Raw genomic sequence first — 11,358 nt, 5'->3', positions numbered from 1 at the left:
CAACGGACTTGAAAGAGGAGAATACGGCATGAAAAGGAGAACAGTGAGACCCACAAAAATCTTACTAACTTCTAAACTTGGGATTTTCACATTCACCTATAGAAACAAAGCTAGTAAGATCATTGGGTTCCTTCAGGTTTAGAAGTTAGAACTGGTCAAAACTCGGTGCTTCCAAACTTCTGCTATGAAATTAAACAAAATATTTTCATATCATAAAAATATCCAACAGAGACTAATTCAGAGGTTTCAGTGTTTATTTATACATTGCATATCTCAAATAGTTTGGGACGAAATGAAGGTTCGACAGGAAGTCAGCAGATTCTCATGGAGCAGGCTGCCCGTGTGCAGCACTGGGGAGCAGAGTCCAGAGCCCCTAGCCTGGCATCCAGATGGCAGACTGCACACGGCCCATCACTTGTCCAGGAAGTGCCACATTTGCTCTGTGAAGACAACGGGGGAGAAGGGGTGAGGGAGGCAGGGAGGGAGGGAGAAGCTAACGTAGATCTTTAGGGAGTGTGTGGGTCTGGCAGTAAAAACAGCCATGCTCAGGACGACACATCCCTGAGTAAAGCTGCTCCCCTTAGACTCCCGTCCACCTGCTCTCACGCGGCCAGGTCCTAACAAAACACACGGACACTCCTAGAGCCTCCCACTTTATTTCCTACCTCCGTCTGGTCATTCTAGTCTCTACTGAATGATACAGAAGTTACTGTCCTGGCTGCAGCAGGAAAGGTCTAGAAAAATACCAAAGTGCAAAAAGTGACTGCCCATCGAACACCCAAAATGAGACAGTACTGCAAAGACCTCATCAGCTTCCCATGAAAGGAACGTGCTGCTTTCCCATGAAGCCACGTCTGCGGATTCGCTCCTTTCTCCACACGTTAGAACTCGACTCATCGTAAACAGTTCTCATTTTCCCTCCAAATTTGCAAGTTGAATATTCTTCTAATGTTTTACCTTAAAAGGCCAAAGGCCTTGCAATAGTTTGAATGACAAATGACGTGTGCATATTCTTGTACTCTGAAGTTTTTACCACAGAACATTTTTACTTGTTTCTCAAAACAGCCTCAAATAATGGTAATAAAAAATATGGTATTTTTAATCCTACTATAAATTTTGATTTTAAAAACCTTCAGTTAAAATCAACGATTCATTAAAATGATGAGAGATAATAAGGAAAATCTCCCAAATTCACATATTTTGAGTCTTTTAAAATTTATTAGAAATGGCTGGAATCTCTCAGCACTTCACCAAAAAAAAGCACAAAATCAAACTATTTTCTTGCCTAAAAGTAATAAATGTGCTCTTTCTCATTTTCTGAAGTTAGGAAATAAGGCAGCTCATCTGGAAAGTTTAATGACTATTTTAAAAAGTATTTTATTCAGTTTATATGACTTCTGAATTAAGCTATTATATTCATTTTTTGCTTTCCACTACTGTAAACAAATTTACACATCCAGCTGGTCAAGAACTGAAATACAGCATACCTACCGTCCTCCTCTCCGTCCTTGTTCACTGAAGACGACACCTGAGAGAAGAGCAGAGTCAGTCTGTTACAAGGAACGCTGAGTGCGGAAACTGCATCCAGAAAAGCGTTTTCACGACCTTAGGGAACAGTTTACACACGATGGGTCTCTAACCCGAACCAAGCAAATACCGCTGTTTGCCCTTGAGCAGCACTGCTCCTTCTTTCAGAGAAACGGACGCGGCTTGGCGATTGGTCCTCTCATGAGCAGCGGGACCACCGAGGATGAGGGAGAGAGGTCCCCGCAGCTGCTTCGTCGGCTGAAGACTCGAGAACCAGGCAAACTCTCACACTCACAGTTTGCACATGCGTGTGTGCACACACACACATTACACAGTTGATTTAGCTTCTTCTAGAGCTCTTAAGTTAATTTATCTGTTTATTTCAATGACTGGGCCACTATTAAGAGCAGACGTAATATCCTCTGTGGCAGACAAATTTGAAAGCAAGGTTTTTCTGAGATAAAAGTTTTTTTTCTAACTAAAAATATGTATTTTTTTAGTTTTTTTAAACATTTCATTGGGAGATCCATCTTTCATAGAGAGGATGCACAAAGCCCAAGAATACTTGGAATAAACCCGCCTGCAGCCGCCGCCCAAGCTGGGGCACGCCAGCCTCCCCGGTTGAACCTCTTCTCCCAGAGGGATACCCACGACCCTGATCGTGTAACACACTTACAGGTTTCAAACTGAATGGTCAACTTCTAATTCTCTGAACGTGCTCACCCTCAACAGGAAAGATCTGACTGCAGCATCTGAGGTTCGAGGCAAAGTACGAATGGAGAGCCACACACCACACACCTGGATATTGGAAAGTTACCCGCGAAGCTAACAAAGGGACGAACAGAACACAAAAGATGTTCCCTCCAACTCTCTTCCACAGTACCCCTTTGCAGGACCTGGAAGCTGTCGTCTGGCTCTCTGAGCACCTCAGAGGCGGCCTGACTATGGCAGAGCAAGGAAGCGAGACCTGTGGCCTCATCCTGCCCCTGGCTCCATCGTCACTGTGAGGGCCGCCCCTGCGAGGGGCAGACATTCCACACACCCCCTCCCTGCACACAGCCGCCCATCCACAGGCCCCTGCAGGACGGGGGCACACAGTCCACAAAGCATGACGGGGACTTGGGGAGGTGCCCACAGACCCTGCGCCAGGCTTGAGCTGTCTGGGCAAAGAATTCCAGGGTCTCAAGGAGCGAGAGGTGATCTAGACTGGGGGGCTTGGGCTCCTGGTGGTGCTGAACTTTGGTTCCTTCATCTTGTCCCGTGGATGAGCACCAAAGCAGGAGCCTCTGAAAAGCAGGACCCCCAGCAGGACCCCCTTGCTCAGGTCTAAGGGCCATATCGAATATGAACTCAGCAAGAAGAAAAATTTAAATTTCAGCAATATTAAAATATTTCCTGTAACAGTCAATGTGTCAGCCTGGAGGGTGTTTTTCGTGAGATTAACATTTAAATCAGTAACTCTGGGTAAAGCAGATTGCCCTCCATGCTGTGGGTGGGCCCCACCAAATCAGCTGAAGGCCTGAATAGAACAAAAAGATGAGCCCCTCAGAACAAGAGGGAATTCTCCAGCAAGGTGCCTTTGGACTTCCTCTGCACCAGCCCTCCCGGGCCCCCAGCCTGCCGGCCCACGGTGCAGGTTTTGGACTTCCAGGCTGCACGACTCTTTTTATATTTATAAAAAGATTGTTTCCCTGGAGAGCCCTAATGTGTTCCCCCAAGTCATAAATAGTTTAAAGTTATTTTTCCTTCCATTCTTTAAGAAAAAGCCTGATCAAGGGCCAGCCCAGTGGTGTACTGGTTAGGTTCGTGTGCTCTGCTTCAGCGGCCCAGGGTTCATGGGTTCGGATCCTGGGCATGGACCTACACCACTCGTCAAGCCATGCTGTGGTGTCATCCCACATGCAAAATAGAGAAAGAGTGGCACAGATGTTAGCTCAGCAACAATCTTCCTCAGCAAAAAAAGAAAAAAAGACTAATCGACTATGCTTTGTTTTATTTTCTGTCATGGGAAAGGATGATGTAATGATGTAAATACAGACCTCTGTACAAGTTTTATGTAAAACGTCCTTGAGATTTTCCAAGTATTTCAAAAAACAAGAAAAATTCTCTTCAGCTTCCTTGCACGGAGACCACGCTTAACCACGGCTGGTTTTGGAGATGGCAGAACTTAAATAAATTTGGGTGTGAAAGTAACACTACAACATAAACGTTATACCAACTGAGATTAGGCCTTTGGGATTTGACGGCTCTCTTTTTCTAAACAGACTATAAAATCGAGTAACCTGCTTATTCTTTGAAATTGTTGCTCTTTAACTTGGGCAGGATGCCTGTTACAAAGTTCGTTAGAAAGTTAGCCATTTATTTAGATTTCCTGCTTAAATGAGCAGCTGCTTCTTGCTGGAGCTGCCAAACATTTCAAAGGAAGAAAATATGTGGTATATAAAATAGAATAATTGAGCAGCTTCTCATTGACCTAAAAAGTATTACAGAAATGGACAAACTACCCTAACTAAAACATTTATCATTACATTTTATTTTTAAATTAATTTCCAGAATGTTTTTATTTCTTCACTCAAAATATTTTCTCGGTTGGTAGAAGATATTCAGAATGTACAAAACCTTATATAAAAGAAAACAAACGTCACGGTAAGTCTAACACTCAGAGAGGATCACTACTCAATTGGGGGTAACTTTTTCTTACATTTTTCAGTATTAACATACGCCCAAAGAGACCAACATTTAAATGTGAAAACAACAACAGTGGTTCCTGACACGCAGCAGCATTAATTTCCCACCTACTGTCAATGGCTTCCTGATCCTTAAACATAACAGCCAAGAGAAGTCTTGCTTATGGAAACGGAAGAACAAAGAGGGGCACACGGCAGCATCGCGTGTCCTCAGGGGTCACCCCCGTCACATTTTCTTGTAAGAACTGAGACAGGACTCCCAGTGACTCACTTCTGGTTTCTCAGCAGGGGAGAACGTGGGCACCCTCTCCCACCTGAGATGAAGTCTCCACACAACAGTGAGTTTTACTTTTCACTCTCATCTGCTATCTCCTCCCCGTTCCCACTCCCAAAATACTTCTCATGAAGATTTGTATCTTTAATTCCTGTCAAACACATCTAGTGTTCTTGTTGTGAAGTATTCCTCTCCTTTTATCAACCAAGGCAAGCTTACCCCAGCCTCTGTGCCCCTTCCGTATAAACTGTATTTTAAATTAACAGGAAGCTCTAGTACAACCCCTCTGCGCTTGGTGTCTCGCCCCCAAACCCCACCGCCCCTGCCAGCAGTTCCCGCACAGGCTACACCTGTGCAAAGTAACTCCCCGGCACGACACCTGGGGCCGAGGCAGAATCCGGGCACCGTGCGACCGAGGGTGGCCATTCCTCCACTTACGGCGGGTTCACAGTCACCCACCAGGGGCGGCTGGGTCCTGGCCTCTGCGTGTGTCCCGGGTCATAAGGCAGGGAGTCCAGATTCACTGCATTTTCACATTCCTTTTCTGATTCTTGCTTTAGAAACCCACAAAACATGACCAATGTTTAGTTATCCATAAACAAAATGTAAGAGTATTTTAAGTTTATGTAAGTTTCATCCTCTTCCACTTCCTTTCAAGAATGTAAATAATTGGCTGATAGCTAACAAAATGATGGATTTACTCTCGTTTCCTTTAAGCTTTTCAGAGGCAAAAAAGGGAAAGAAGCAGGGAGATGCAGGTTGACTAGAATCAGACCCTGACTTACGAAGAAAGGACATGATTTGAAAATCTCTTACAGCGCGCTGTCCCAAAGACGCTCACTCTCAGCGTCACAGGCACACAAACCTGAAGGCACGGACTCGAGCCGCGCCTCACGCGCCTCAGGAGGGCTCTGCCCAGGAGCCAGTCCTGGCGGCCAAGGCTGTCCAGCCGCGCAGGGGCAGAGCGCAGCCCACACCGGCTGCGCGTCAGTGACCAGAAGCCAGGGCTGGCCCCTCCTTCTGGGACGTGAAACTGCTGTCGCCACATCCTCAACGGCTCCACGCAGAGATCAAGGGCCCACCTGAAGGAGCACGCTGCTGGCAGTCGGGTCCAACGACCAGAGCGGACTGGAACATCCTACCCCGGCCGCCACTTCTCCTACCTGTAAGTGAGTTTGAACACTCCTCGTTGGCATTCTCCTACCGGAGCACAGACCCCAGAACAGCACTCCTAGGCTGGCTGCCTCTCTGACACGGTGTCTGTGGCCTCAGGAAAAGGGCGCACACAGGCCTCGGTGTGGATGTTTTTGTGCGACTGCCTTCTGTGGTAACCACGCCGCAGACTCAGACGGCGCTCACGTTGATGGGCTGGTCCACCTACACTCCTCACCGGGCCACCTGTCTCGACCTCAAGCCGACGCGTGCTTGGGGACTGCTGGTGAGGGTCAGGGATGGACGAGGCCACACGTGAACCACGACCTGATGTCACTGCCCCCGGACGCTGTTCCCTACAAGCCAGTTACTGAGTCCTGACACCAAACACAGCAAAACCATCCGGAACTCCACACAGCACTGTGGACATGATCGCTTCACTGAAGAAATAAAGCTACCAAACTAGTCAGAATAACACATATTTCTTTGCTGAGCTAACATCCACTGCCAATCTTCCTCTTTTCGGATGGGGTCGCCGCCACAGCACGGCCACTGACAGACAAGCGGCAAAGGTCTGCACCCGGGACCGACCTGGGTGGGACCCACACACTAGGCCACTGGGCCGGCCCAGAGCGACACATTTTCCATCAAAGTTGAAATTCCGTTCAGAGCGTTGCTCACTGTGCACCACGTGCCATCACCGCTGTCTTCTCTCAGCAGAAACGAGGCCACTCGGAGGCAAAGCAGAGTCAGACGGAGGTGCTGTGACCTCTGCAGGAGCATGCTGCCCTCCAGTTCCGCGGGTTTCTAACCTTCCCGAATGCTGTCCCTCTCTCCCGTGAGCCCGGGCGGCGCCCCCGCCGCTGAGAGGAGTGAGGTGACTGTCTCCTGGCCTGAATCCCAGATTCTATGAGTCTCAAACCCTGGGGGCGCCCGGCTGCGCGGGGTCTGAGCAGGTCTGGGAAGCCTTCAGGAAGGAGCGTGGGGCCCTCTCTTGGTCCCACACACACCGAGTTTGTGTGGAACCTCACAAAGTTCAAGCTTTTTTTTTTTTCCAGTAAAATGACTACAGTCACCAAGTATTGGAGAACCTTACAAGTTACCTAATGCAAACTTGCCCCACTTCACGTGACGCCTGCAGGTTTCCATTTCCCCAGAGAGCAGCCACCAAGAAAACGCTTCAGCAGAAGCACGTGCGAGAATTCCGGGGGAAATGCCCAGGTGGGAAAAGGGTTAAGTACCGGAATAAGTTACATTGTGGAAACTACCTTATGCTCTTTCTCCCTCCCCTTCGTCCTGCTAAGTCTCTGGAAACAGAACACTTCTTAGAGAATAACTTAAATCAGGTTGGCTTTTCCGCTTCCCAGCAGTGAAATGGGCTATGTCGTGGACTCCCCTCTGCAGGCGACGTAACGCTACGACTAACCACAACAGTGACAACAAAACCCAGCATCCGTGGAGTACTTTCCAGCTGCTCCACACTCAAGCTGGGTCATCTCCTTCAACTCTACATGACAGCTCTATGAGGAACATACCATTATTAACTCCATTTCATAAATAAGAAAACCAAGGCATAAATAAGTTAAATAATTTGCCTGAAGTTAGAATAAAAAAGCTGAGATTTGGACCTAGACAGTCTGACGCCAGAACAAACTTTTTTCCTTAAAGAAGCTTCATTGGACTAACACCGACATGAAATAAACTGCACGTATTCACAGTGTACAGCTGGATAAATTCTGACATATACACACACTTGTGAAGCCATTATCACAATCAGGATAATAAACATGCTCCCCACCGTCCCCCAGTTCCCCCCGCCCTGTAAAAGGGACTGTAAGACGCCCTCAGCTCTCTCCCAAACTCCCACCAACGGTCTGTTTTGTGTCTGCACTCCCTAAATTTATAGATGGCACGATACGACACGTGATATTGCTGCCTCTTTTCATTCAACTTTTGAAATTCAGCCATGTTGCAGCATGTGTCAATGACTCACTTCTTTTCATTGCCGAGCATCTTCCTTCCTGTGACTACACCACAACTTCTGTACCCCTTCACCTGGGGCGGGACACTGGGTTGTCTCCAGTTTCTGTTTCTTACAGATAAAGCTGCCGCAAACATTTGTGCACATGTCTGTGTATGACACAGCCTTCGTTTCTCTTGGGTAAGCAGCTAAGACTGGAATGGCTACGTCATGGGGCAGGTATGTATTCAACTTTCCAAGAAAATGCCAATCCGGTTTCCAGAGCATTTGTACCGTTTTGCAACTCACCCAGCAGGGCACGGAGGACCAGTCCTCCACATTCCTGCCAGGCTGGTATAGCTAACCCCTCGCACTCCTGGCTCTCCTAAAGTGTATCTAGGCAGGTCACTGTGGTCTTTAATTTGCATTTCCCTGGCGACTAGAAAGTGGCATCAGCTCCTGTGTTTTCAGTGTATCTTCTCTGACAAAGTGACCAAGCAAAACTTTTGCACATTTTTTGGGGGGGAGGGAGTGTTGTTTTCTTATTATTGAATGGTGAGAGTCCTTTACATATTCTGGATACAAGTCCCTTTATCAGGTACATGGTTTTCAAATATTTTCTTGCAGTATGTGCCTTCTTTTCACTCTCTTAAGACTGTCTTTTAAAGAAGTGTTTAATTTTGATGAAGTCCAATTTATCATTTTTAAAAATAGATTATGCTTTTAGTGTCATATCTAAGAAATCTTGCCTAACTAACCCAAGGTCAAAATAGGTTGACGGTTTTGTTTGAAATTTTGGTCTAAGACACACGTTAGACAATCATCATACACAGTGCAAGGTACGGATGGAAGCGGTTTTCCCCATATGGAATAACTAGTTGTTCAAGCACTATTTGGTGAAAAGATGATCATTTTGAAACTCAGTTGTCCCTGTGTATACGTAGGTCTATTTCTGGGTTTGGTTTCGTTGATCTCTTTGTCTACTTTTACACTATTTCTACACTTTGTTGATTATTGTAGTTTTATAAAATGTCTTGAAATCAGGAAGAGACACTATTCCAACGTTACTGTTTACAAACTTACTTGGTCTCTTCTAGGTTCTCAGCATTTACATATGAGTCTGCTGGTTTCTATAAAAAGCGTATTAGAATTTGATTGACATTGCATTAAATCTAAAGATCACTTTAAGGAGAACTGACATCATAACAATATGGAGTCTTCCAACCCAAGAACATGACATATCCTCCCCTTTATTTAGTGCTCTGATTTCTTTCGGCAACGTGTTATAGTTTCCAGGGTATAAGTTCTCCACATATTTTTTTCCAGATTTATCCCTAAGTGTTCCATATTTTTGATGCCATTATAAATAATGTATTTATTTTCAATTTCCAAGTGTTTGTTGCTAGTATATAAAAGTACAATTGTTTTTTGTACGTTGATCTGTATCCTGCAAATTTGCTAAAATCACTTATACTAGCAGCTTTTGGGTAGATCTTAGGGCTGTTCTTCCTCTGCGATCTGGATGCCTTCCCCTCCTTTAAACGCCTTACTGCGAGGCTGGAACCTTCAGTGCGGCGCTGAGCACAAGCAGTGGGAGCCAACGGGGCCGGAGTTGTGTTGTGGAAAGGCTTTAAGCACAGATTTGACTGGTTTATGTCCGTTCCTTCCTCAGTGGCTCTGGCAGTGCACGCATTTCGAGCACTGTCCGTTTCGTCCACACGGCTGCCCTTGCTGGCACGGAGCTTCGCAGGGCCTCCCTGTTGTTCTCTGACGTCTCACGCCTGACCCTGGAAACCTGTCTTCTCACTCCTTCCTGGTCACTCTGGCTACAGGCTGATCAATTTATTGGTCTTCTCGAAGAACTAGCTTTTGGGTTCATTAATTTTCTCTTGTTTTTCTGGGCATACAGTTTTTTTAAGTTATGAAATACTTGGAAAATGCAGAGAGTATTATAATACATACCTACTCCCTAGACTTTTAAAAGAGTTATTAACTTTACAACCGAAGTCTCTGTTTCTCCCCACTCATCCAAAATAGAAATCTTATCATTTCCTTCCTTCTCAGAAGTAACTTCTAATCCCAGGCTAACACTGTGTTTACTGTTCTGACCCATGTTTCTAAAACGTGAACGCCACATCTGTCTGCATCAGGGATGGAAGGAACTGCCTTGGCTGTCTACCTTTTACACCAACGCCCAACCCACGTCCTGCAGCAGACGCTCTGTTCACCCCATCCTGCGCCTTCAGGCTCCATCCACGCAGAGCCGCAGCTTTGCTCCCCACGAGGCACCTGTGGCCAGGACTCCACTGTCGGAACGTAAGTCTGTTCCCCCTGCTGTCTATCAATGGACGTTTACCCATTGCCAGTTTTCCCATGTCTGATCACGTAAACACAGGTATTAGTGTCCATAGACTGTGTATCTAGATGAGTAATTTCTGAGTATGGGTTATAAGCATCTTTGACTTTACTAGAAATCACTTGATTGCTCTTCAAACTAGTTGCACCAATTCATGCTCCCACTGGGCATGTCAGCAAGTATGGGAGGTCTCCTTTTCCCACTGGCTTAAACACACTTTGTATATCAGGCTTTTCTAAACGTTTGCCAGTCTGATGCTGGGAATTACTCTGTGTCTTAGTTTGGCCTCACTGATTACTGGGAGATCTGGCAAATTTCCCCTTCACCGGCCATTTAGGACTGTCTCTCGGGAGCTGTCCATTCGCACTGTATGCCCAATTTTCTTCCTACTGGGTTATCTTTTTCTTGTTGATTTGAATAAATTGTTAATCTTTTTCTCATTTATATGCAAACATCTTCTCCCAATCAATGGCTAATCTTTATTTTATAGTATCCCTAGTTGTTTACAGCTTTTTTCTTTCTTTCTTTTTCTTTTTTACTTTATTTAAATGTATCAATCTTTTCTAGACTTTTGCTGGCTCTTTACTATCCTGTCAAGTTCAGTGAAAACTCTATCGGGATTCTGATTAAAAACCGATGGATGTCATTAATAAATATGGGAGAAACTGCCATCTTCACAACAAGTTTTCTTTTAAACTATTGTAAATCTAGTCAGCTTTTCTATTTATTCTTGATTTAATATTGGTAATTTATATTTTAAACAAAACTGTCAATTTATCTGTGTTTAGAAAGGTATTGCCAAAAACATCTCAGAATATTCCTTTCTGATTATTTAAATATCTCCTACGTCTGTAATTATGTCTTCACTTTAATTTGTGCCTTCTCTGTTTCATCATCCTTCCTATAATAGGTTTGTCTATATTATCAGTCTTAAAAGAAAGCCCAGTTTTTGTTTTAATTGATCCCTGCCATTATTTCTTTTTCTATTTCATTGAATATTTGCTCTACTCTTTATAATTTTCTTTCTTATAATGTAAAAAGGTAGGACAAAGAACAGAGCAATTGTTGAGTTTAATGTTTGGCCTCTCAATTTTCTTTCCTCATTTCTGCTGTATACATTTAATTTCTCTCAAAAACTATTTCTGCTGCATTGCACAAGTTTTGACACAGTGATTTAGGTGTCATTCAATTTTAAGTATTTTATAATTTGTTTTTTGAGACATGACTTATTTAGAAGTGTTGTTAGTTTCTAAATATATGGATTTGGGTTTTTCTTTTTTACTATTTTCATAACTGATTAGTAACTTTATCATATTGTAGACAGAAAATGTAGCCTGCATGACATCAACTTTTTGGCATTTTTTTGCAACTCTTTTATACTCAATTTTTGCAAGTGTCCACA

The 11,358-nt window shown here is 44.6% G+C and overlaps 1 protein-coding gene across 5 annotated transcripts in view; it reads right to left on the bottom strand.

Annotated features, from left to right (window-relative positions):
* Nucleotides 1-236: 236 nt before the first annotated feature.
* The window catches only part of PPA2 (inorganic pyrophosphatase 2), an 80,734-nt gene continuing 69,612 nt past the window's right edge, over nucleotides 237-11,358 (bottom strand). For 3 of the 5 annotated variants that reach the window (XM_070609391.1, XM_070609389.1, XM_070609393.1), the window contains 2 exons: nucleotides 1,488-1,528; nucleotides 237-440 (listed from right to left, as the gene is read on the bottom strand). In XM_070609391.1, the coding sequence (XP_070465492.1) occupies nucleotides 374-440; nucleotides 1,488-1,528 (108 nt within the window). In that variant the 3' untranslated portion in view covers nucleotides 237-373. The remainder of the gene's footprint in view (nucleotides 441-1,487; nucleotides 1,529-11,358) is intronic. The other 2 variants (XM_070609392.1, XM_070609390.1) reach the window with 1 other exon arrangement.

Source organism: Equus przewalskii, chromosome 2 (genome assembly GCF_037783145.1).
Source record: "Equus przewalskii isolate Varuska chromosome 2, EquPr2, whole genome shotgun sequence".
Classification (NCBI taxonomy): domain Eukaryota; kingdom Metazoa; phylum Chordata; class Mammalia; order Perissodactyla; family Equidae; genus Equus; species Equus przewalskii.
The sequence above is the reverse complement of the archived record's forward strand: the minus strand, read 5'-3'. Positions and strand labels throughout refer to the sequence as shown.